Below are 23,647 nucleotides of genomic sequence, written 5' to 3'. Positions count from 1 at the left end.
AAAGAGCCAGAGGTTTGTCGGTGGTCAGGCCCTCAAAAAGAAAAGTCGTCGATGTCAGAAAAGATTATATCCCATTATCCTGGCCATATCCAATCCCTATTGGGTGGTGAGTAAGCCAATGACATAAATTGCCGCCCCCTTCTCTCCGCCCTCCCCCTAATCCCAGCAACTCCTCTCATCTCTTTTCTGGTCTTGCTAGAGAAGCCTGGTTGCTGGGCACAGCTCAAGGGGTCACCATGCTCTTCATACTCACGGCTCTTCTCTGCTGTGGTGAGTACGAGGGGGTGGGGGAGGCCGGGGTGAAGTCCCGTGGGGGAGGGGGCGAAGCCCTGGCAGCAATTTCTTTTGCAGGACTGTGCAATGGGGTATTGACAGAGGAGACTGGTGAGTTTTTCCTGCTCCAGCCTGGGACATTCCTCCCTGGAGATCCGAAATAACTCCAGAGTGTCAGTGTCAGTGGCCAGGGAGTGACTGGTTGGGAGGGAAGGACAGCCAGGAAGGGGCACTTGCTGAAGCTGCTGGCAAAATTCAGCCTCCAACTCTGCTTTTCTGCCTGCAAATTTTCCCACAAGCTTCTGCATTTTTCTGAGCCTCAGCTGAGACATCAGCTTCCCCTTTTCCCAGCACCTGCGGAAGGAAGGAAGGAGTTTGGCTTGGGGTTGAAGGGGAGGTGGGCAGTGTGATCTGGGCGGGGAGGGGGGGTGTCAAGGGCAAGTAAAGGGGGAGGGGGAGGGGAGGGAGGATGGCTTCATTAACTCTGCTGTTTCTAGAAATAATCATGCCCACCCCTAAGCCTGAGCTGTGGGCAGAGACCAACTTCCCTCTGGCCCCGTGGAAGAACTTAACCCTCTGGTGCAGAAGCCCTTCTGGCTCAACGAAGGAGTTTGTGTTGCTGAAGGACGGGACCGGGTGGATTGCAACTCGCCCGGCCTCGGAGCAGGTCCGGGCTGCCTTCCCCCTTGGCGCCCTGACCCAGAGCCACACCGGGAGTTACCACTGCCATTCATGGGAGGAGATGGCTGTGTCAGAGCCCAGTGAGGCACTTGAGCTGGTGGGGACAGGTAAGAAAAGGCAGGGGTCCTCTGGGGGTGATCCCCAGGCCTCCTGGGACTCTAGCATTGCTCCTAGGGGTGGGGGAATGCTCAGAGCCCCAGAGCCCAAGGGGCTTCTGCTGCCTGCAGGCTGGGGGTGGGGGGGGCACTGCGATGGGGGAGGGGAAGACGGAGAGGAAGAGCCAAAGGCCAGTCCAGGATGGATTTCTATTTTGCCGACAGAGTGACTCCAGGTGTCCCATCTGGCCACCTCCAAACTTCGGACCCATTTTCCTCCTTGTTTTTGTTTCCCAGACATCCTCCCCAAACCTGTCATTTCTGCTTCCCCCCCAATCCGGGGCCAGGAACTGCAAATCCGGTGCAAAGGATGGCTGGCAGGCATGGGCTTTGCTCTCTATAAGGAGGGGGCGCAGGAACCTGTCCAGCAACTTGGTGCTGTTGGGAGAGAAGCCTTCTTTACAATCCAAAGAATGGAGGATAAAGACGAAGGCAATTATAGCTGCCGCACTCACACTGAAAAGCGCCCCTTCAAGTGGTCTGAGCCCAGTGAGCCCCTGGAGCTTGTCATAAAAGGTAGAGCTGAAAGGGGTGTGTGAGGGAGGAGGGGGAAGCAAAGCTCTGGGTCAGACACTCCTCTCCCCACAGCAAACTTTGCTGCTGGTCCTAGGAGCCTGTGTCCAATCTTAGAGCCAGGCAGGCGTGGCGCTGGGAGTGCCAGGGCCTCTGGCTGCACGATATTAATAGCCATAATCGTTATTAATAGCTGGGCTTTGTGGAGGGTGATTTAATTTTTCTAATTATTTTCATGTCGAGTATCTCATTTAGCTATGGCGCAAATATTCAAAGGTGGTGGATCAGGTGCCGTTTCCCCTTCTTGTCCAAACGGGCAAACTGAGGCTCAGGCAGTCAGCAGAGCCTCAGTGACAATTCACTCTTTTAGTGCGCTTCCAGCTTCCATCGCTTGTTCTGATGGCAGCAAAGAGTCAGCTGGAGGAGGCGAAGGGTGGAGGGAGGGGTCCCATCAGCACAGTGGTTTGGCCTGGAGTTTTAAATGCGCTTTGCCCTGAACGAACGACTAGAGAAAACGAAGCGGCTTCTAGGACCCGATACCTGCTGTGTTAGCCAGCTCGCCTTCTTGACCCTTAACTTGAGTTGGTGTTGTGTTCGGTTCTCTTGCCTTCCAGAAATGTACCCCAAGCCCTTCTTTAAGACATGGGCCAGTCCTGTGGTCACGCCTGGTACCCGAGTGACCTTCAACTGCTCCACCCCCCGCCAGCACATGAGCTTTATTCTTTATAAAGATGGAAGTGAAATCGCATCCAGTGACAGGTCTTGGGCCAGTCCGGGAGCCAGTGCGGCCCACTTTCTGATCGTTTCAGCGGGCGCTGGTGATGGAGGCAACTACAGCTGCCGCTATTATGACTTTTCTATCTGGTCTGAGCCCAGCGACCCTGTGGAGCTCGTGGTGACAGGTCAGGAGTGGGGAAATCCAGGTGGAGGGGGTCCTGCCCCTGGGACAGTGGGCGGCAGGGCTGTCAGTGGGAGAGGAAGATGCGCTCCTTCTAAAAGTCACCAAGAATGTGCTTAGGCCAGTGCCTGGCACATGGTAAACAGTCCGCGGAAGGCGGCTGTTTATATTCTCGCTAATACAGGAAGAAGCAGCGACAAAGGAGTGGAGGGAGGAAAATAATTTGCTTCTGCAGAAAGAAATGAGGCAGATGGGGGAGTTTCACATGTTGCCCTACTTCTGAAAGCTTTTTGTGGCTTGCCCTTGAGCTTTAGGCCCGATGTCCACTTTTTCTTTGGCTGGGCTGTCAGAGATTGGTGGGCTGGATGGCCCTCAGAGAAGGAATAAAGACCTTGAAATGTCAGCTGCATATTATACAGCCATTACAAATGCTCGTTTTCAAAGGCTGTGTAACGTCAGAGGACAATGTTTGCAATATAAAATGAAAAATAATTAAACTACAGTAGGCCCAGTTAGGCGAACCCTTATAGCTACAATTGCCTGGGCAAGTACAAAGAAATTAATAAGGAAGAAATACATAAAATATATAAAGAGTGCTTATCTTTGAGTGGTAGAATGATATTTTCCTATGAGGTATTTTGTTCTGTCTTTTCTCATTTTCTGCAACAAGCATGCATCGTTTCTTATAATGATGCTAAAAAAGCAACTTCCAGAATGTGGGGGAGGGGCAGGCTTCTTTCACGTCGTGGTCTCTTTCATTTCAGAATTCTACCCCGAACCCACTCTCCTGGCACAGCCAGGTCCTGTGGTGCTTCCTGGGAAGAATGTGACTCTGCGCTGCCAAGGAGCCTTCCAGGGCATGAGGTTTGCCCTCTTGCAGGAGGGCACCCAGGTTCCTTTACAGTTCCAGAGTGCCTCGGGGAAGTCGGCCGACTTCCTTCTCCATGCTGTTGGAGCAGAAGACTCTGGGAACTACAGCTGTGTCTACTACGAGACCACCATGTCAAACAGGGGATCACATCTCAGCAAACCTCTTATGATCTGGGTGACTGGTAAGGACAGGCGAGACATGGGATGGGGACAGAGACAAGTAGAGAAGGGCTCAGGGAGGGTGATCCCTCTTGGAAGGCTACTGGAAGGCCGTGGAGGGGAACTGCTGCTTCCAGAGGGAGAAGGATAAAGGGTTAATCCAGCAAGTGATAACTTCGCATACTCACCACTTTGCATCTTTGGTCTCCTCCTAGACACATTCCCCAAGCCAAGGTTGTTTGCGGAGCCCAGTTCTGTGGTTCCCATGGGGCAGAATGTTACTCTCTGGTGCCAAGGGCCAGTCCATGGAGTAGGGTACATTCTGCACAAAGAAATAGAAGCCACTTCAGTGCAGCTCTGGGGATCCACCAGTAATGATGGGGCCTTCCCCATCACTAATGTATCTGGCGCTAGCATAGGGCGTTACAGCTGCTGCTACCACCCCGACTGGACCAGCCCTATCAAGATACAGCCTAGCAACACCCTGGAACTCATAGTCACAGGTAAGGGGAGGTGGCTCTGGAGTGGGCAGGGGAGGGCGAAAAGAGGGAATAGGCTGGAAGACAGGGCACAGGACATGGTTTCTCAAGAGCTCAGGTGGAGGCAAGCAGTAGCCTCTCCTCTTTAGTGACCAGAGACTCCAGGGGTGAGCCACTGAAATGCGACCACCTCTCTATGACCAAGAGTTAATTTCTTCTAGGTCTGCTCCCCAAACCCAGCCTATTAGCCCAGCCTGGTCCCATGGTGGCCCCTGGAGAAAACATGACTCTTCAATGTCAAGGGGAACTGCCAGACTCAACATTTGTCCTGTTAAAGAAGGGTACTCAAGAGCCCTTACAGCAGCAGAGGCCAATCGGATACAGGGCTGACTTTCGGATGCCGGCGGTGAGGAGCGAAGATTCTGGAATCTATAGCTGTGTTTATTATTTGGATTCTGCTCCCTTTGCAGCTTCTAATCACAGTGACTCTCTGGAGATCTGGGTGACGGGTAAGGTCTGGGAGACTTCAGGAAAAGTCTAGGCTTTGCGGGGTTTTTTAGTAGTTAGCCCGAAGGGGGTAAAGGGCTGGATTCGAGGCCCCTTCGAACGCTGTGTCCTGGTTGGTTGCAGATAAGCCCCCTAAACCTTCCCTGTCGGCCTGGCCCAGCAGTGTGTTCAAGCTGGGAAAGGACATCACCCTTCAGTGCAGAGGACCCCTGCCAGGTGTGGAATTTGTCTTGGAACATGACGGAGAAGAAGCGCCCCAGCAGTTCTCGGAGGATGGAGACTTTGTCATCAACAACGTAGAAGGAAAGGGCATTGGAAACTACAGCTGCAGCTACCGTCTCCAGGCCTACCCTGATATCTGGTCTGAGCCTAGTGAGCCCCTGGAGCTGGTGGGGGCAGCAGGTGAGATGATAGTCCCTCCCTGGCTCCGGCGTAACACACCTGGGATACCAGAATCCGTCCCCATGGAGGTAGGCCAACCATGGAGCGGGAGGGGTTTGGAGTCAGAGACCTCCAGTGTGGTCGTCTTTCTTTTTCTTAGGGATGGTAAGGAGGTGAGACCCCACATCCACTCAAAGATAGTGAGAAAGATCCTTTCAAGGCCTCTTCCATCCCCGCAAAGGAAGGCTGCTTCTGCCTCAGCACAAACACTGCCTCTGACCACCCCACCTGCCATCTCAACACATGGGTCCCAAGTAAATCCCAGAGGAGGCCAGATGAGGAGGCAACAAGAGATCAAAGGGAACATACATGCACTAGTCCCTATGGCCTTGGTTTCTGCTCTTTTATCATCACAGGGCCCGCTGCTCAGGAGTGCACTGTGGGGAATATTGTCCGAAGTACCCTGATTGTGGTGGTGGTTGTAGCTTTGGGGGTGGTGCTAGCCATAGAGTGGAAGAAGTGGCCCCGACTCCGAACCAGGTAATTGCTTCATGTCAGCTGCCTTCTGTGAACCCAGGGCTTCTGTTAAAACAATGGTCCGGTGCTGCTCTAGCGTCTTGAGTCGCACAGCGCAACCTATTTTCAGGTCGATGCTTCTGGAACGGCCCTTAGTCATGTCTGTCATGCCTTTTTCTCTTCCCAGGGGCTCAGAGACAGATGGAAGAGATCAGACCATAGCCCTTGAAGAGTGTAACCAAGAAGGAGACCCAGGCACCAACACCAACTCTCCCTCATCAATCTCTCAGGGAACCTCAGTGGAACTGCCTGTCCCAGTATAATCCTCTCCTCTGTTACAAGAGCTTTTTTCTCCTCTCTTTTAGCCTCAGAAACCCACAGATCTGACCGGTTTCCCTGGGAGTCCACCCCATCTACTGTTCCTTGGCCACTAATCACCTGAGATGGGTCAAGGGGATTTTAGGAGTTGAGAGCTCTATCCGAGTGAGATGTTTCCTGAAGAGAGATTCCCCACCCCTGTAACTCCTCACTGTACTGATTTACTGGTGCATGAAATTCTATTAAAAATGTATTCTTCTGAATAAAGAGAGTATTCACTATTTAACTGCAAAAACTACGGCAGTGGTTTTCCATTGGATTGTTGTCCATGTGACACTTAGCAAAGATGGCGCATCGGAGCTGACCTCCATGGCAGAATAAGAGAACACAGGGCTGCTAGTACAGAGAAAGGAGCTCGAGGATGGAGTTGGGGAGGAGCGAAGGCTCCAAAAGAGTACTTCCCAATTTGGTTTGGGACATGGTCACTGAACAGAGTGTCCTATTGTCTTTCCAACTCATTGAATGAATGAATGAACGAATGAATGCCAATGTTCTCTCCAAGCTGCGCTTGAGGAGGGCAAACACTGAAGTTACATCCTTTTCACAGGATTACTTTGAAGTATGTATTACACCTGCTTCCAGAGTTAGGATTAGTCCACCGCACAACTTTGAAATTGGCAGTGTTCTCGTATGGCCCCTACCTAACAGTCACAGGTGTACATTAATTCACACTTAAGTGTGAATGACTACTGAAAGCTGACTACTTTGCCCCTCCTCAAAGAAAGCCCTATGTTCCAAAAGGAATGGGCCTCTGGTGGTGGGATCTCAGGGAGTGAGTAAGCAGGTGTAGTGGTTGGTTTAGAGCAGTGGACCTCCCAGTGCCCCATCGTGGTGTTCCTGGGACTCCAAATGGAGGCTGGCTCATGTTCCGAGCCCCCGAGCTTTCTCCTTGGGTCAGCATGCAACTCGCCACTTGGGTAGGAATCCAGTACACCTTAGATGGGTTGGACTGGGGAAGGTGGTTTACCTAATTCCTTAAACCTATACAAGACCTCAGAAATAGTGACCTATGGGTCTCAGAGGAGGCCATGACCCTTTCAAATCTGACCCTAAAATTCCTTACTTCCCAACACTGTTTAATTCTAAGCTATCACTGCGCAATAGAGCAATGTACAAGGGTCTGCACACAGCGAGTTATTTCTCCCTAGTTACAAAAAAGTTTAGAAAGCAACTCCTATAGTCTTACATCAGGAAGCCCATTTACCCAGCAACTTAATGAAAAAAAAAATGCATCACATTTCCCTTAATCCTTACAGAATGAAACACTCTGAGTACTATAGACTAATTTGTATTAAGCGCTCTGGAATGTAGAAGTACGAAGTCTCACTCTGATTTCTATCTGATGAGATTCTATTAGTCGCTTATACTAATTTCTTATAGTGTTTCTAAAAATTGCATTTCAAAAGTGCTTTTACCTTTGAGTTTAGCAAAACCTAATTGTTGCTTTCTTCCAAACACCACTCACTGCCTTCAAACTCTCCATCCCTTAACCTTCAATCAAGCTGTATATTTTGAACACTGGAGAGAGGCCTCTTCTTGGTCCTTGGCTCTAGGATAGCAGTCCTTTGATCAGGCCTGATTCTGTTTTCCAATCATCGGGTACTCCAAAGTATATCGTCAAGGCTAGTGGTAGGGCTGTGCAAGTTAGCAAGTGATCACCTGATTGCTTTAGCTGTTCATCAAGGGAAAGCGAGATGGGAAGAAAAGTGCAAAGGGCTAAGGACTGAAATTTAGAGACGCCTCTGAATTCAAAAAGCAGGAAGAAGATGAAGCAAAAACGACAGGAAAAAAAACTCTTGCAAGATCCAGACATTGAACCTGGGGTCTCCTGTATGAAAAAATTCAAACAGAGCCACCCATGCAATCAGAGAAAATTCTGATACTCCTCTCAATGAGAAACCAACAGCAAGAAATATTGTGACACTGGACCGTTGGCTGGTTTTCTAAAAACGCACACATATACCATTCTTCCAGTTAGAGAAGCAAGTTCTATGTGATTTAGAAGGGAAGAAAAATAGTTGTCAATTAACTGAGAAATACTTAAAGAGTGGCTTTGGGATTTAACTTTCCTACACACAATGTCAGAGCTATTTCAATGAATTAAATATCTATTTATAATGCAGAAGTTGTCACAAACTAGCTCAATGAATTAAATATCTATTTATAATGCAAACATAGCTTGTTGCTGACAATGCTCCACATGGTATGTTTTTTTTTTCAACCTGGTTGCCATGGGAATCAGTCCCTCTCCCCCTGGCTGGCCTCTAATCAGTGCAGCATCAGGTAATTTCTGGGAAGTGGAATCTCAATTAGGGTGGAACGGACCTTCGAGAGGAGAATTTGTCTCTGGGACTCCAGGAACAAAGGCCAAATTTTTCCTCTCCTTAGTTCTCAAAAAAAACCTAAATTACCCTCTATCCACAGGCTCATACACCTTTGGCCTCAGCATCTCAGAACTACAAAGATTGTCAAGGTGTTGTGGTCCAGTCCCCAACTCAGTACAGAATCACCTGTATAGCAAAGCTGACCGTAGTTACACAGCATTTTTGTGTATGCCTCCAGCGATGGGGAGCTCACCACTCCGTGAGGGTGCTGCACCCATGGCATATGGGAGGTCCCCAGGCTAGGGGTTGAATCGGAGCTGTACCCGCCAGCCTACGCCACAGCCACAGCAACACCACATCCGAGCCCGGTCTGCAACCTACACCAGAGCTCATGGCAATGCCAGATCCTTAATCCATTGAGCAAGGCCAGAGATCAAACCTGCATCCTCATGGATACTAGTCAGTTTCGTTTCCTCTGAGCCGTGATGGGAACTCCGAGAAAACCTGAATATTTCAAATTGCTTCACTGAACAAACTTGTAGATACAGAGAATGGATTAACGATTACCGGAGAAGAAGGGAGTGGAGGGATAAAACGGAGGAAGATCAACTGGATGGTGACGGATGATAACCAGTGGTGGTGATCACTCCGTGTACAGATGTTTAACTACAGTATTGTATACCTGAAACATAATTAAAATTTTTAAAGCTGAAAAAATTGCTTCAGTGATAACATATCTGCCTGTGTGTATTGTCTTCATACTCACTGGCTCTAGTTCTGACTCAAGTTGCAACCCAGATGAAATCTATTTTGTCCATGTAATAGTCTTACCATGATTGGAAGATATAAGTTGCCTTCCCTGAGACCAGAATATGTCACTCAGTGTTGCTTCCAGAGTTTGGCCAACATTCATTTGCAAATGTATCTCTATGTCATTAATTGTCATATATCCAGGTTTGGAATAGGGCAGAGTTCATGCCTACCCAGCTCCTGCCAGATTCAACCAGAATAGCTCCTTTATATATTTTATCTATCTGTTAATTATAGAGAATAATAAACAATGGTAAAAAATGTTATGAAAAATAAAGCAGAAAAAGGAGATACAGAAGGGTGTGTTTTATGGGGAGATTGTTGCACTTTAAAAAGAGGGTCTGAGAATACCTCACTGAGAAGGTAACATTTGACTTAGGATTAGAGGGTATGAAGGAGTAAGTCGTGCAGCTCTCTAGGCAAAGTGGGTTCTGGTCAGAGAGAACAGGACGTACACCAATCCTAAGCCAAGAGAATGCCTGGCTGGTTCGAGAAACTGTGACTGGACTACAGTGGCCAGAGCGGTATAAGCAAGGGGGAGAGTAGAAGGAGACGAGGTCAAAGAGGTAACGGGGAGCAGGCTGATCAGGGACCTTGCTAGGTCTTTGTAAGGACTTTGACTTATGAATGAAACAGGAAGCTACTGGAGTACCATGATTAGACTTACCTTTAAATACGACCATCCTGTCTCTTCTGCGTAGAGAATCGACTGTAGGGCAAGCGCAGAATCAGAGAGATCTGCAAAGAGGCCACCGCAGTAATGAGGCAAGAGGTGGTGGGCTAGGTCAGCACAGTAGCAGCAAGGTGATGAGAAATGGTTGGATTATTGAGATAATCTGCGGAAAGTGCCAACAGGATTTGCTGACAGATTGAATGTGGGGTGTGTTCTGTAAACATTCCATTAGAAGAAAAAACTGTTTCAAATATTGCCTTAGTGCTTCCTTTGCTGGGTTATTTTAATCTCGTTCTCAAGAAAGGTTTTCCAGGGCCTCCCAATCCAGGTGACCACTATGGTCGGTGAGTTTGTCGTGGCCCATCCAGAAATATTGTAAGCCAGGTACCGTACCATTTTCCTGAATTTCAACTCACCATTTCGATTAATGCCATCTAAAATGACATTAGTCCTTGAGCAGCCAGATCACACCGTTGGCTCAAAGGAAACGTGGGGGCCACCAAAACCCACAGCTCTTTTTCACACCAGCTCTTGCCAACTCAATCCTTTCTTGTCCCTCCTTTATACAAGTGATGTGTTATTTTGGAATTGAGTTTTAAATTCAGATTTCAGATTTGACAGTTATCCCTGTTTCATCATAGGGGCCTCATCTTACAGCAGTCATAGATTATCACTGCCACACATACAGGAACAATCTCATCCGCTCTGAACAGCAGTCCTGTATGACTCCATATTATTACCCCTATTTTACACATGAGGAAATAGAGATTCCGTGAGGTAATGGGACATGCAAAAGGCCATCCAGCTCCTAGCCAAGGTCAGAGCTGGAATTAGAATTCAATTTTGCCTGACTTCGAAGCCAGATTTTCCCATGCTAAACCTTGGTTAGCATGTATCTGCACTCTACTTTTTAACTGATCTTGTTGAACTGACACGCATATTCACTTAGCATTTGTGACGCTCTGTTACAAAGCTTTGCATTTATTAAGCATCTTGATCTTTACAATAACTCCATGACGTAGGTAATATCCTCATTCAAATTTCTTACCAAGAAAGAAACAGAGCCATAGAGATTAAGCAACTTGCCTAGGTGACACAGCCAGCAAGCGTTAGAGACAGGATTCCGACCCAGGGAGTCTGGCTTCAGAGTTTTTGTTATAATCGCTAAGCTATGTTGTCTCGGGCTGGCCTGAGATGCCGACTTTGTACTCTCAAGAGAAGGAGGTGTCTTGGTCTAACTCTTTTCTATTTCCTTTTCTTATCAATGGAAGCTGGCCTCTAAGCTTATTAAAAAGGAAGCCTTGTTCCTATCTCCAAACTTAGTCTCGAGCCCTCCCCTTCCCTCCCAGAACTCCATGCTACTCTGCTCTGCCACAGATCAACATTAGAATAAGGAAGCAGCCAATGTGATGACATGGTCACCATGCCGTGATTATTTAACGGGTTAAACGTTCAACCATCCATAGCATCAGCCTACCCCATGTCTCCACCCTCCCTGAAAGGACATCACAGAAGGGTTTGTCTAGATCCTTGCTGAAGCCCAGGTAAATGAGTTTTCAGCTTCCCCTTGTAAGCCCATCCAAAAGGAAATGAGCTTAGTCTGGCATGACTTGCTCTTAATGAACCCATGCTGGTTCCTAGTGATTAGTTAAGTCCCTTTCCAAGTGCTCAGAAATCATCTCCTTAATAATCCATTCTAGAAGTCTGCTGGGATCAACGTTAACCTCACCAGGCTAGCATATGTAGATTTTCCTTGCTGTGTGGAGAAAAAAAGGTCACTGTTTTATTTAGTCTTTTGGCACCTCATTCCTTACCCACAAGTCTTGGAAGACTACCAGCCAAGGTATCCAAGCTTATAAGACACACTAAGAAGAAACAATGCTAGATCCTGAGCTGTCTACCACTTTTCCTCATTTTTTTTGTCTTTTTGTCTTTTCTAGGGCCACTCCCTCAGCATATGGAGGTTCCCAGGCTAGGGGTCGAATCGGAGCTGCAGCCGCCAGCCTACACCAGAGCCACAGCCACACAGGATCTGAGCCACGTCTGCGACCTACACCACAGCTCACGGCAACGCCGGATCCTTAACCCACTGAGTAGGTCATGGATTGAACCCGCAACCTCATGGTTCCGAGTTGGATTCGTTAACCACTGAGCCACGACGGGAACTCCCCCTCATTTTTCTGAACTGGGAGAATTTATCTTTATTGGACTGAGGCAGACACGCCCTCTGCAGCTGAGATTATAGGGTTTATGTGCCATATTTTAGAAAACCCAGGATGCCAATGGACATATTGGTTAATGATGCAAAAGTGTTCTTTCCAGGCAACGCCTTACGAAAGCTCATGCTCCTTCCAGAGTAGTGCTTCTCAGACTTTAATGTGCATATGAATCACCAGCAGATCCTGTTTAAAATGCAGATGATGACTCAGTAGATCTGAGGCAGGGGCAGATCTGAGTTGAGGCATTTCTCTAACTCCCAGGTGATGTTCATGCTGTGGGTACAGACTATACTTTGGATAGCAAGGCTCTGGGTTAATCCTTCTAGATCTTGGCTACACACTAAAATCCCTTGAAGTGATTTTTAAAATCCCTGTTATCAGACTGCCTCCCACATTAAGCAAATCAGAATCGCTGAGGTTAGGACCCAAGAATGGGTATTCCTAAAGCTGCTTGGATTATTCCAATGCACAGCCAAGGGTGAGAACGTTCTTCTAAAAAACTTTCTTTAACATTTTGGCTAATAGTTCTCAGGAGGACTCAAAACTTATCTCCTTCCTCATGCAACTCTTGAGGTGCAGGGGTGGGAATCAGCTTATTACAGGCCCATGCCTAAAACATTTTTTTTTTCTAATAAAATGTTGTTAACCAAGAGTATCAGAAGTATTGCAAGCCTTAAGAGATTGTATTTCAATGTTGGTAATTTTAGGGTGACTTTTGCTTTCCTACTGCCGCCTACCACTGTAATTGCGGGGCCAGAAGGGTGGCATGTGTGGGAGGAAGGTTAGGTTAGAAATAGTCTCGTAGCAGCAAAAACTCACTTTTCCCCAGTGGGTTGTTTTCTACAATACTACCACTTGTACGACAATTTAGAAAGTCCTATAGAAGCGGCCAGGTTGTGGTTTGGCTCAGACCTCCATAGAGAGCTCCACTTATAGTACACCTCTCTCTTTTGATCAGCGAGAATACACACATAAAGCAGAATACGCTTCACTGTTAAGCAAACGCTATCTTTATTGATAGTGGGTCAATGACAGTGGAGGTGGGCTAGCCCAGGCAACTAAAAGAAACTGAGACACAGAACATTCAACCTAAGACTCAAAGACAAATCATTCAAAGGTAGACGCTTCCATGAGGATTCTCTTAACATAGAGGTTAAGGATCAACATTCTGGAAGAATACAAACGTAACAGAGAGCAAGCTTTGGAACGTTATGGTGCCGGGCATTTTCTTCGTTGAGCAATCCTGATATAAATCCTCTCCCTGGCAGCCAAGCAAAGGGAGAAGGCATATCAGTCTGTGGTGGGGTGTGTGAAGGGCAAGGGATTGGCTGGCACTCCAGCTAGGGGCATACCAGAGGGAGAACAGCCAAATGAGGCCAGGCTCAAAGGGGAACAAAGAGCAGACTGGATGGTGGCAGGTCTCAGAAAAAGTTCTAGGCAAGAATCCTCCCTCGGCAGCAATTCTTGCTGGCACCAGACCTGACAGTTCTGTGGGACAACATCGAGAAGGGCCACTTTTGAGGCCTGCTGATAGGATCACCGTTATGACACCACTGACCAGTTTACAACGGGAGGGAAGGCAACTTTTAGCAAACCCCTTCTCTTTGCGCACCAGGCACGCGTTAGAGTATAAAAAAGGAGGCGCGGGTAGGGAGAATATGTGATTCCTGAGTGCTTTTTTAGCAAGGGCCCTGTCAGAAGGTTTTCCAGTGACTCCTATCCTCGTGGAGAACCTCCCAAAGACGGAGGAGAGATGAGACGTCACTTCCTTTCTCTTCCTTCAGAATAGAGCTCATCCCCACTCTTTAACCCCTTCAAACCTCACACACTTCTGCCAACATTTCCTTCGAAATCTTCTATCAGCCCGGTAGTCTAAGAGAGAAAAAAATAAAATAAAATAAAATAAAATAAGATAAAATAAAATAAAATAAAATAAAATAAAATAAAATAAAAAATAAAATAAGATAAAACCCTCCTTGTAGCACGTCATAGCTTCCAATGCCATTCAGTGTGGCATCCGTGGTTCAGGGGCCACTCTTTTGAAGGAGATAATTGCAGGCTGCAAGGTTTCTGGACTGAAACTCCTGAGGGTACTTCTTAGTCTGCTGACAGCTCGCCACTCACCTTCTTTCTTCCGCGGGCTCTAGTCATTGTTCTCTGCTCTCGGCTAAGACCGCGCTCCCACACATTCTCCCAAGGCTAACACACAAAAACACTCTCATTTCTCCTTGTCTGGCCAAAAGCGAGCCACAAACCCTCTTGAGGTGGTACGGAACACCTCATTTTAGGGTGCAGTGAAGAGCATGAGCAAGTGACCCCAAGGTTTAAATCCCCCACTTTTGCCACCTACCAGTTGCACACCCTTGTTCACCCACTAAAAGTCTATGAGCCTCGGTCCCTCCTGACGTCAGCTGGAGGTGAATGATAACGGTCCCCAAATCTGAGCGTGGTTATGAAGACTAGCTATGACGTGTGTCAAGTGCCAGGCATGTGGTAGGCAAGTGGTCAATAAATAGTAGCTGTTAATTATTTTCTGCTGCAGCTTTTTCTCTTGGAAACCACAGAGAAAACAACTAGCGAGGTTTGAAAGATACTAATTGCAAACTAAAGTTGAAGGCTACAAAGTCACACTTTAAAAGGAAAATACAAGCGAAAATTATAAAAATCCCAACCTGAAGTAATCGCTGAAACATGCATAGAAATAACCTTGAGCTGTCTCTGCCCCAGGCTTTTGTTCAACTTGAAGTTTTTCTTTTTCTTTAAACATCAGTCTAGAGAAGGTGTGAAGGCCTGGCCCAGGAGGCAGGCAAGCCTGGGATCACATGCCAGTGAGGGCCCTGGCCAGCTCTGTGGCCGGGGATAAATCCCTTACCTTCTCCTGGCCTCAGTTGCCTCACCTGTAAGAGGAAAATCAAAGAAGACCCAATTCCTGTGCGCATAGTAAGTGTGTAATGTGTTTGCCACGGTGTAAGAGCTCAGCAAAAAGAAGCTGTTGTCATAAGCTTGTGCTCCTATCCCCGGGGTCTATGAATTTCTGGGGCTGCGCTGAGAGAGTCCACCCACATCGGAGGCGTTTTTTCATCTTCTCTTTACTCCTTTACTCCTAGGTCTTCTTTTGCTTTCTGGGGAAATGAGCTGACTCACTTCCACCCACCAACACAGCTTACTTATCTCACTCACTCCATCAAGGAGGAAAGGAGCAGAGGATACAGAACAAAATCATAGGAGACCCTGCAACCATGGTGAGCAGGGAGAGCGGCGGGATGGGAGGCAGAGAGCAGAATTCCTCTCACTCCGGCCGTCTTGGTCCCTCCTTTACACCTGCTAAAAGCTCTGCAAAGGAGCACAAGGAGCGGTGTGTCAGCTCTGCTGCTCCCTCCAGTGGTGGGGCCTGGCGAAGTCATGAGTTGCAGACTGGGTGAGTGTAATTCTGGGAGGACTCAGGGAGCAGAGCAAACGACATCAGGGACAGCGATAAGAAGAACGACAGCAGAAACAATAATCCATGGTAAGCTCAGAGGGAAGAAGGAACGATAATAGCAAAAACAACAATAATAGTAATATTTGGCGGACTTGTGGAAGAACGAGACAGAGGGTCTGGGAAGATGTATGGGTAGGAATGGATAACAACAACTATACTTACTGTAACCAAGATTCTGGGAATCCTTAGGGGGGTTGTGAAGCAGAGGGAATAATCATGAATTTAAAAGCTTATACTTATTTATCGATTACTCCCAATCCAGTGCCAAGCGATTTGTATGTATTATTTTACACACCCCTGCATGGGACTTGCACCTCAGAAAGATTAAGTAACTTGCCCATGGTTCCAGGGCTAGCAAAGGGCAAAGCTGGCATGAAAATCCTGGTCTGTGTCCCTCCAAAACCCGTGCACTTTCCCCTGTCCACGTCGTGTCTGTCGATGGAGGGAAAGCCACTGATCCAGCTGGTTGGAACATCTGTTGGTCTTCCAGTTCCTTTCAGCAGCAACACGTCTGCAGGATTTTCAACACAACTGACTTGTCACCATGGAAGCCACCCTCTCTCCCCTAACCTCGTTGTACCAGTCCTGGATGAGGGGCTTTTGGGAAAGAGAATCTTCCCCCACCTCCAGTAGCGTGACTGGTTTCTCCGTGAGTAGAACAGTCTGATACCCAGATAATCAGGTGTGTCATTTTCTCATAAACGTGTGAATAGAGGGACATGAGGGAGATTCCTTCTCCCTAATTACTAATGCCTGAAATTGGACCTTTGGAACAGTCTGTCCCTTATTAAAATGCAAATACCTGTTTTGATTCATTTACACCACAGTACGAACCTTTTAGTTCATCGTTTCCATGAAAACTAGTCTCTGAGAGGTTACGCGAATGTAGTTAGCTTGATAGCAAAGGCAAAGTCCTTCATAATATCTAGTCTTTAACTCCAATTCCAGCTTCAATTGCCTTTCTTTACTCTCCACCCTGACACTCGCCACCAAACTCTGGCCCACACCAACAACTTCTACTATCTTAATATTTCCTCTGCCTGGAGTAACCCCCACATCTTCTTTTTCACTGGATTCAATCAAAATTCAGTAAGGATGCCACCTCCCTCCAGTAACCCCGGCTCTCCGCTCACCCACCATCACACACACAGCTCTATCGTCCGGCTTAGGTGACCAGCCCTTGTGCTATTACAGCAGCTTGTTTCGGATCTGGCTTTTCATCTGTATTTATAATTATGCATTTATTATAGAAGTTACATATGATTATGGTTGGCATGTCATTATATTTCAGTGACACAAAAATGGTATTTACCTAATAATAGTGATAGTAGTAATAAGTACACAAAGTTAAAATACACAAACAGTACAGAAGATTATGAAATGAAAAATAGAATATTTCCATATCCCTCCCACCAGTCTTAAACTCCAGAGGTAATCTCTGTTAACAGTTTCTTATGTATTTTTCAAAAAATGTTTGATGCACATTCAAGAAGATACGTATATGCTTTGTTTTCACACAAGACAGGATCACACTCTTTTGCATCTTGCTTTGTTCATTCTATATATTTTGGAAAGCTTCCCTTATCAGAATATATATTTATTCTAATCTTTTTTTTGTCTTTTTAGGGCTGCACCTGTGGCATATGGAGGTTCCCAGGCTAGGGGTTGGATCAGAGCTACAGCTGCTGGCCTACGCCACAGACACAGCAAAGCCAGATCCGAGCCGTGTCTGTGACCTACATCACAGCTCATGGCAATGCCGGATCCTTAACCCACTGAGCAAAGCCAGGGATCGAACTTGTGTCCTCAAGGATTCGTTTCCACTGAGCCATGACGGGAAGTCCAACTCCATTATATAGTATTCAAAGGCTGGAGGTATCATGTTTTTCTTACCTATTGAAGAACTGTCTCCCTCTTTTTTTCTGTTATTTTGGTTTGTTACCCTTGCTCTTGGTTTGGTCTGGTTTGTTGCTATTAGAAACAATGCTGCAATGAACAATCCTGCAATATTCTTCCAAATGTATATTTGCATGTCTATATTCATATACCCTTAGCATAAATTCTTAGAGGCACAACTGCTGGGTTAAAAGGTATGGCCTTTTATGATATTTTATTTTATTTTACTTTATTTATTTATTTTTGTCTTTTGTCCTTTTTAGGGCCACACCCACGGCATATGGAGGTTCCCGGGCTAGGGGTCCAATTGGAGCTGTAGCCACCGGCCTACGCCAGAGCCACAGCAACACGGGATCCAAGCCACATCTGTGACCTACACCACAGCTCACGGCAATGCTGGATCCTTAACCCACTGAGCAAGGCCAGGGATCGAACCTGCAACCTCATGGTTCCTAGTCGGATTCGTTAACCATTGCACCACCACGGGGACTCCTACAATCTTAATAAACATGTCAAATTGCCCTCCAAAAGTGTACCCCTGAGTTATACTTCAACTGATTGTGAATGAGAGTTAATGAATCCCTACACCCTCGAAAGCATTAGGTTTTATAAAATTTTATCATGTTTTATACAGTAGAAAATTGACAGAACACTGTAAACCAGCTATAATGGAAAAAATAAAAATCACTGTAAAACTAAAAAAAAAAAAAACAAAAACTTTATCATGTTTTAAATGTGGTAGGAGAAATATCCCATTGTTTTGATTTATCTTTAAATAGTCATCATTAGGTTTGTGTAGAATTTTTTTTTTTTTTTTGGTCTTTTTTGCCATTTCTTTGGCTGCTCCTGCGGCATATGGAGGTGCCCAGGCTAGGGGTCGAATCGGAGCTGTAGCCACCGGCCTACATCAGAGCCACAGCTACGCAGGATCCGAGCTGCGTCTGCGACCTACACCACAGCTCACAGCAACGCCGGATCCTTAACCTGCTGAGTAAGGCCAGGGGTCAAACCCACAACCTCATGGTTCCTAGCCGGATTCGCTAACCACTGAGCCACATGGGAACTCTGTGGTTTGTGTAGAATTTTTATCGTCAAGGGATCTTTTTGTTTTTATGTTTAAAAACTTCATTTTTCTCTGAGATTTTTGCCCTTCGTGCATTGTAAAAGCTTTTCATATATATTTAAAAAATTTTTTTACTTTAAGAAGGATATTAAAAATCTTTCATTATATGTATAACATTTTTTCTTAGTTTGTGATTTGCCTTTTGACTTGCTTATTTATTGCCGTATAGAATGATATTTATGTAGTTAAATGCGTCAATCTTTTTCTTTTTAGTATCTGGTTTTTGTAGCATGCTGAGTTAGAAAAGTCTCCTTCATTGCAAGATTATAAAAACAATCACCTGTGTTTTCATCTAGCACCTTATGGTTTTTCCTTTTTTACATGTTTAAATTATTGAATGATCTGGAATTTATTTTGGTATAAGGGATCAGGTAGGGATCCAGATATTATATTCAACTTGCTAACCAGTTGCCCAATCACTTTGAACTTGTTCATGCTTACTTGTCTCTCCCACTAGAATCTGAGCTCTTCCGAGAAAAGAACCCTAACTTACTAATTGTTGTAACCCAACGTCTAACACTGTGCCTGGCACACCTTGGCATTTGCTGAATACGTGTCGAATGAATACCAGATACTGTTTCGATTTCCTGCGTTGGCGAACAAAGCCTGCTTGAAGACAATTAGTAGCCTATATATGCCACATTTTGCTAACTCTGCCTCTAACCCAGTGGGAGCCTCTTCTCATCAGCTACTGCCTTGTACCTATAACCTCTTATCCAAGCTAGATGATTAAAAAGGCCAGGTAGACGTGCCTAGAGCCTAATTAAATATTGCAGGCACAGAACAAAAGGAAACATGATAAAGCTCCATCTGGCCAAGAAGCCCCCTACTCCATAATTACTGTGCTTGAAATTCTATCTTTAGGACTTTAGGTCCTTTATTACAATGCAAATATCTCGTTGAGTTGTGTTGTTTCTTTATTTGTTCACAAGGCAGTGTGATTTTTTTTCTTGTCTGATTCAATGCAAAAAAAAATAGAAGGAAGGAAAGGAAGGAAGGAGGGAAGGAAGGAGAGAAGGAAGGAAGAAGAAGAAAAAAAGAAAAGAAAGGAAAAGTCTATGAAAACGAATTTTGATGCTAAGTCCAGAAAGAAGTAAAAGCCATCAGAGGGCAATAGAGAGATCACAGAGGGATAGGGGAGCAAGAGGGTCCATGGAGGAGAGCACTTAAAACTTCTGTTCTAACAATGGCACTTTAATGTACTAAGCTGCTTAATCACAAAATAACATCATCCCACTCACTTCTCCATGAACCTCAGCAATCTAAATTCTCTAGACCCTTTGGGACATTTTGTAGGGGCCTATTTAGATTAGAGAAAATGATTGATGTAAGTCATTTAAGGACTAATTTCTTTGGAGTGTTTTTGAGAGTTTTATCTTGAAAGAGCATATGGATATTATAGTTTCTTTTTCACGACTGTAATAATTGATTCTGATGCCCAGAATGCCTTCTTCTCCTCTGTTGACCCCAAACTAAACATCCACCCGATTAAAAGTACTGTGGTGAGGGAAATGACAAAAACAAAAGGTCAAGATGAACCTCTTTGTTCTTCTGATGTGGGGTTTTTAAATGCATATTGTCAAACTCCCTCTTACTCATTTTGTTTGGCTAAAAAGTAACCCAAATTTTAAGGATCTTAGATTGGTGTAACTTGCAAGCCTGCTCAGCACCTGGGCCTGTGCTTTTAGGGTTGACGTCAACGAGCAATGGGGGTTAAGAAAGTCATTTTCCTGGTTTATTAGAATCTCTCTCTTTGGGCCCAGGTCATTCCTCACAAGCCCTGGTCACATTGGTCTAAGCTTCTTCCATCACAAGCTGTTTTTCATTTCCTCGTTTGTATGAAAAATTGACCGTAAAAGTCTGTACATGAGCCACTTGTTTATTGCTAATCCATCCCTGGAGTTCGAACGGAATGAAATAACTAATGGACTCTGAAATTAAGCCCTTATTAAAAGTGTAAATTCGATGGAAGGTGCAGCATTTGAGTTAATACCCATTCATATCTTAGCATGAATTAGTGTTGGATTATCTTCCCTACAGAAACTCTGAAGCACAGTTTAAGAAAGGCCAAATAATAAACAGGAAAACAGGGCACTGGACCCCTGAGGTGAGACCACCAGACCTAAACAGACCTTGAAATAAGGAGTAAGATAACACCAGAAAGAATCCCCAGTATTCCCCCAATTCATCTGAAGTCTGGTCCCAGAACTGAATGCTCTGAACTTTCAAGTAATTTATTAACCTTGGAATATAGTAATAAGAAATAATATTAAGCAATATTCACAGTGATGAACCAGAATATTCCAGAAATTAAATCTAATTTAAATATTATTTATAGAGAAAAATAAAACTATTTTAAAATACCCTGTAAAATAAACATATGCACATAGATATTAAAAAGTAAGACTCACAGTACTGGAGATGCTAATGATATTAATGACAAGTTCCATGTGCTGAGCGCTTACTTTTGCCAAGGCATAATAAGCCTAACACTAATTCTTAGGACGGCACTATTACACTCTCAGTTTTACCGAGGAGGAAACTGAGGCTCAATGAGATTAATAACTTGCCTAATGTCATACAGCTAGTAAGCAGAGTTGTCCACCACTGGCTGAAAACCAAGGCTGAGCCAAGAAGTCCTCTTCTGAACCATCAGGCTGCTTGTTATCTCCAGACCCCAGGTCCACAGAAATCCCTTCTCTGGACATAATTCTAAGTCAGTGTTGGTCTTTCTGATTCTTGCTCTCTCTGGCCGAGCCCCACTCCTCTAGATACTCTGAAAGCCATTTCTAAATACTTTCAAGACACCCCATGTTGGTATTTCCCTCCTAAATTGGCTAATATGAACTAAGTGAGGATATCTCTGGCATGTCAGGCATTTTCCTAGGTACTTTCACATTTACTCTTCTCACTTAATACATTAACCTCTGAGGTAGAGATTATCATCCCCATTTGACAGGTGTGCAAACCGAGACTTAAGATAAGTTAAGAAAGTATCGAAGGAGTTCCCGTCGTGGCGCAGTGGTTAACGAATCCGACTAGGAACCATGAGGTTGCGGGTTCGGTCCCTGCCCTTGCTCAGTGGGTTAACGATCCGGCGTTGCCGTGAGCTGTGGTGTAGGTTGCAGACGCGGCTCGGATCCCGCGTTGCTGTGGCTCTGGCGTAGGCCGGTGGCTACAGCTCCGATTCGACCCCTAGCCTGGGAACCTCCATATGCCGCGGGAGCGGCCCAAGAAATAGCAACAACAACAACAACAAAAAAGACAAAAAAAAAAAAAAAAAAAAAGAAAGTATCTAAGACAAGTGCAATTTGGATATGGGTCTGATTTAAGCTTGAGTGGACTGGTGAGATATGAACAACATATACTTCTCAGGAGTATTTGTAGGTTAAAGGAAACTTCTTCTTTAAATTAAAAAAAATTTTTTTTACTATAGTTGATTTAGGAGTTCCCACCTTGGCTCAGCAGTTAGCGAACCCAACTAGCACCCATGAGGACACAGGTTCAATCCCTGGCCTCGCTCAGTGGGTTAAGGATCCGGCATTGCTGCGAGCTGTGGTGTAGGTCGCAGATAGGGCTCAGATCCTGTGTTCTGTGGCTGTGGCATAGGCTGGCAGCCGCAGCTCCGATTCTGCCCCTAGGCTGGGAACTTCCATATGCCACAGGTATGGCCCTAAAAAGACAAAAAGACCAAAAAAAAAAAGTAGAGTTGATTTAGAATGTGGTGCCTATTTATGCTCTACAGCCAAGTGACCCAGTCACACATTCCCTTTCTTATATTCTCTTCCATCATGGTCTATCCCAAGAGATTGGATAGAGTTCCCTGTGCTGTATAGTAGGACCTCCTTGCTTATCCATCCTAAATGAAATAGGTTGCATCTACCAAGCCCAAACTCCTAGTCCATCCCACTCCCTCCCCTTCCTTCTTGGCAACCACAAGTCTGTTCTCCATGTCTGTGAGTCTGTTTCTGTTTTGTAGATAGGTTCATTTGTGCCATATTTTAGATTCCACCAATAAGCAATATCATATGGTATTTGTCTTTCTAAGAGGGCACTTCTGAAGGGACTGAAAGACTAACATTGGAGTCTCTGGTATAAGAGACAGGTGGGTGAGGCATAGATTTTGGGAAGAGAGGCCCCTGTCCCTGGGCCCTCTGCACATCAAGTCAAGCAGGTGTTTCTCCTTAACCCCACCGCCACCCCCACACTCACACACATAACACTGGCTAGGTTGGCCCTGCCCCTGGTCTCTTCTTCCCCTTGCTGGAATTAATCTGCAAACCATAAGGGAAATACCAAGGTCAGGCTGTAGGCTAGATCCCTGCTTCCTGGCTCAGTTTGGCCCTTACACAAAGGTAGAGAGTACATATGACATACACTGGGAAAGGTAGATGGAGGTCGTAGGGGGGGTTGCTTAGCCCTTTAAATTGGTGCTAAGGTATCTGGGAAGAATAAAAAATAGTCCTGGAAGAGCCCTGCTAGCTCAAGCCAAAATGGGACTCAAACCACCCCTCTTCATCCAGTCATGGGAACCACAACAAAATTGCCCTCCTCTGTCTTTCCAACACTGATGAGTCATTAAATAAGTTCCTTTATTCTAATTTAAATAAATTAGAATAAGGACTCAGTGGTTTCTAGCATAGACAATTATATTTACCCAGTTGCTTAATGAAAAATGCATCATTTAAGCCTGGCAGTGCCCAAGCATTCAGAGTACTATAGATTAATTTTATTAAGTTGTTTTGCCTTTAGGAAACCAAGAACCCACTCTCAGTTTTATTAGATGAGAACCCATCAGGAGTGTATGTTAATTTTACCGTGAATCTGAAACTTTCAGGTACAAATCACTTCTCCTTTTGTGGTTATTAATGAAGCCACTCTGACACTGCAAAACACTTTTTCTCCATCTCCACCAAACTGCCTGACCAGTACCATTTCCAATATGACCCAACTCCATTAAAAACTCTTGCCTTAACACACTTAATACTTTGGATTCATGTCGAATCTTGAACTGAAAATCTCAGGTTTGTGGAAAGAGCTGGGTTTTTAAGACTTGTATGTTTACAAGTTTGAATTTTAAAACTATGCTCTTATTTATTCTTTTTAAATGCAAGTTCTAAATACCGGCCTCTTAAATCAATGTTCTAGGAGGACAATTAGCCTATTAAGTGTCTAAGAATTTGGTACATTCTGCACCGTTTCTAGATTCAGCAAATTTTAAGAGTGATTGCAGGTCATGGTTTGTCATCTAGTCTCCTTGAGCCCACAACAGCCCTCGCAAATCATCCTCTTATGGATGGTTGGACTTTTC

General features: G+C 45.4%; 1 protein-coding gene across 49 annotated transcripts in view; it reads left to right on the top strand.

Annotated features, from left to right (window-relative positions):
- Window positions 1-6,045, top strand: part of IGSF1 (immunoglobulin superfamily member 1) — a 504,513-nt gene extending 498,468 nt beyond the window's left edge. For 33 of the 49 annotated variants that reach the window (XM_085006604.1, XM_085006594.1, XM_085006580.1 and 30 more), the window contains 11 exons: window positions 200-270; window positions 352-384; window positions 771-1,061; window positions 1,347-1,625; window positions 2,237-2,524; window positions 3,285-3,572; window positions 3,765-4,052; window positions 4,250-4,537; window positions 4,659-4,937; window positions 5,333-5,456; window positions 5,620-6,045. In XM_085006604.1, coding sequence (XP_084862730.1) covers window positions 200-270; window positions 352-384; window positions 771-1,061; window positions 1,347-1,625; window positions 2,237-2,524; window positions 3,285-3,572; window positions 3,765-4,052; window positions 4,250-4,537; window positions 4,659-4,937; window positions 5,333-5,456; window positions 5,620-5,755 — 2,365 coding nt within the window. In that variant the 3' untranslated portion in view covers window positions 5,756-6,045. The remainder of the gene's footprint in view (window positions 1-199; window positions 271-351; window positions 385-770; window positions 1,062-1,346; window positions 1,626-2,236; window positions 2,525-3,284; window positions 3,573-3,764; window positions 4,053-4,249; window positions 4,538-4,658; window positions 4,938-5,332; window positions 5,457-5,619) is intronic. The other 16 variants (XM_085006617.1, XM_085006615.1, XM_085006609.1 and 13 more) reach the window with 1 other exon arrangement.
- Window positions 6,046-23,647: the final 17,602 nt, after the last annotated feature.

The sequence above is a fragment of the Sus scrofa genome, chromosome X (assembly GCF_054392235.1).
Source record: "Sus scrofa isolate SSC_HxYL_T2T_F1_AM1 chromosome X, Sscrofa_HxYL_maternal_Yorkshire_Landrace_v2.0, whole genome shotgun sequence".
NCBI classification, from domain to species: domain Eukaryota; kingdom Metazoa; phylum Chordata; class Mammalia; order Artiodactyla; family Suidae; genus Sus; species Sus scrofa.
The sequence above is the reverse complement of the archived record's forward strand: the minus strand, read 5'-3'. Positions and strand labels throughout refer to the sequence as shown.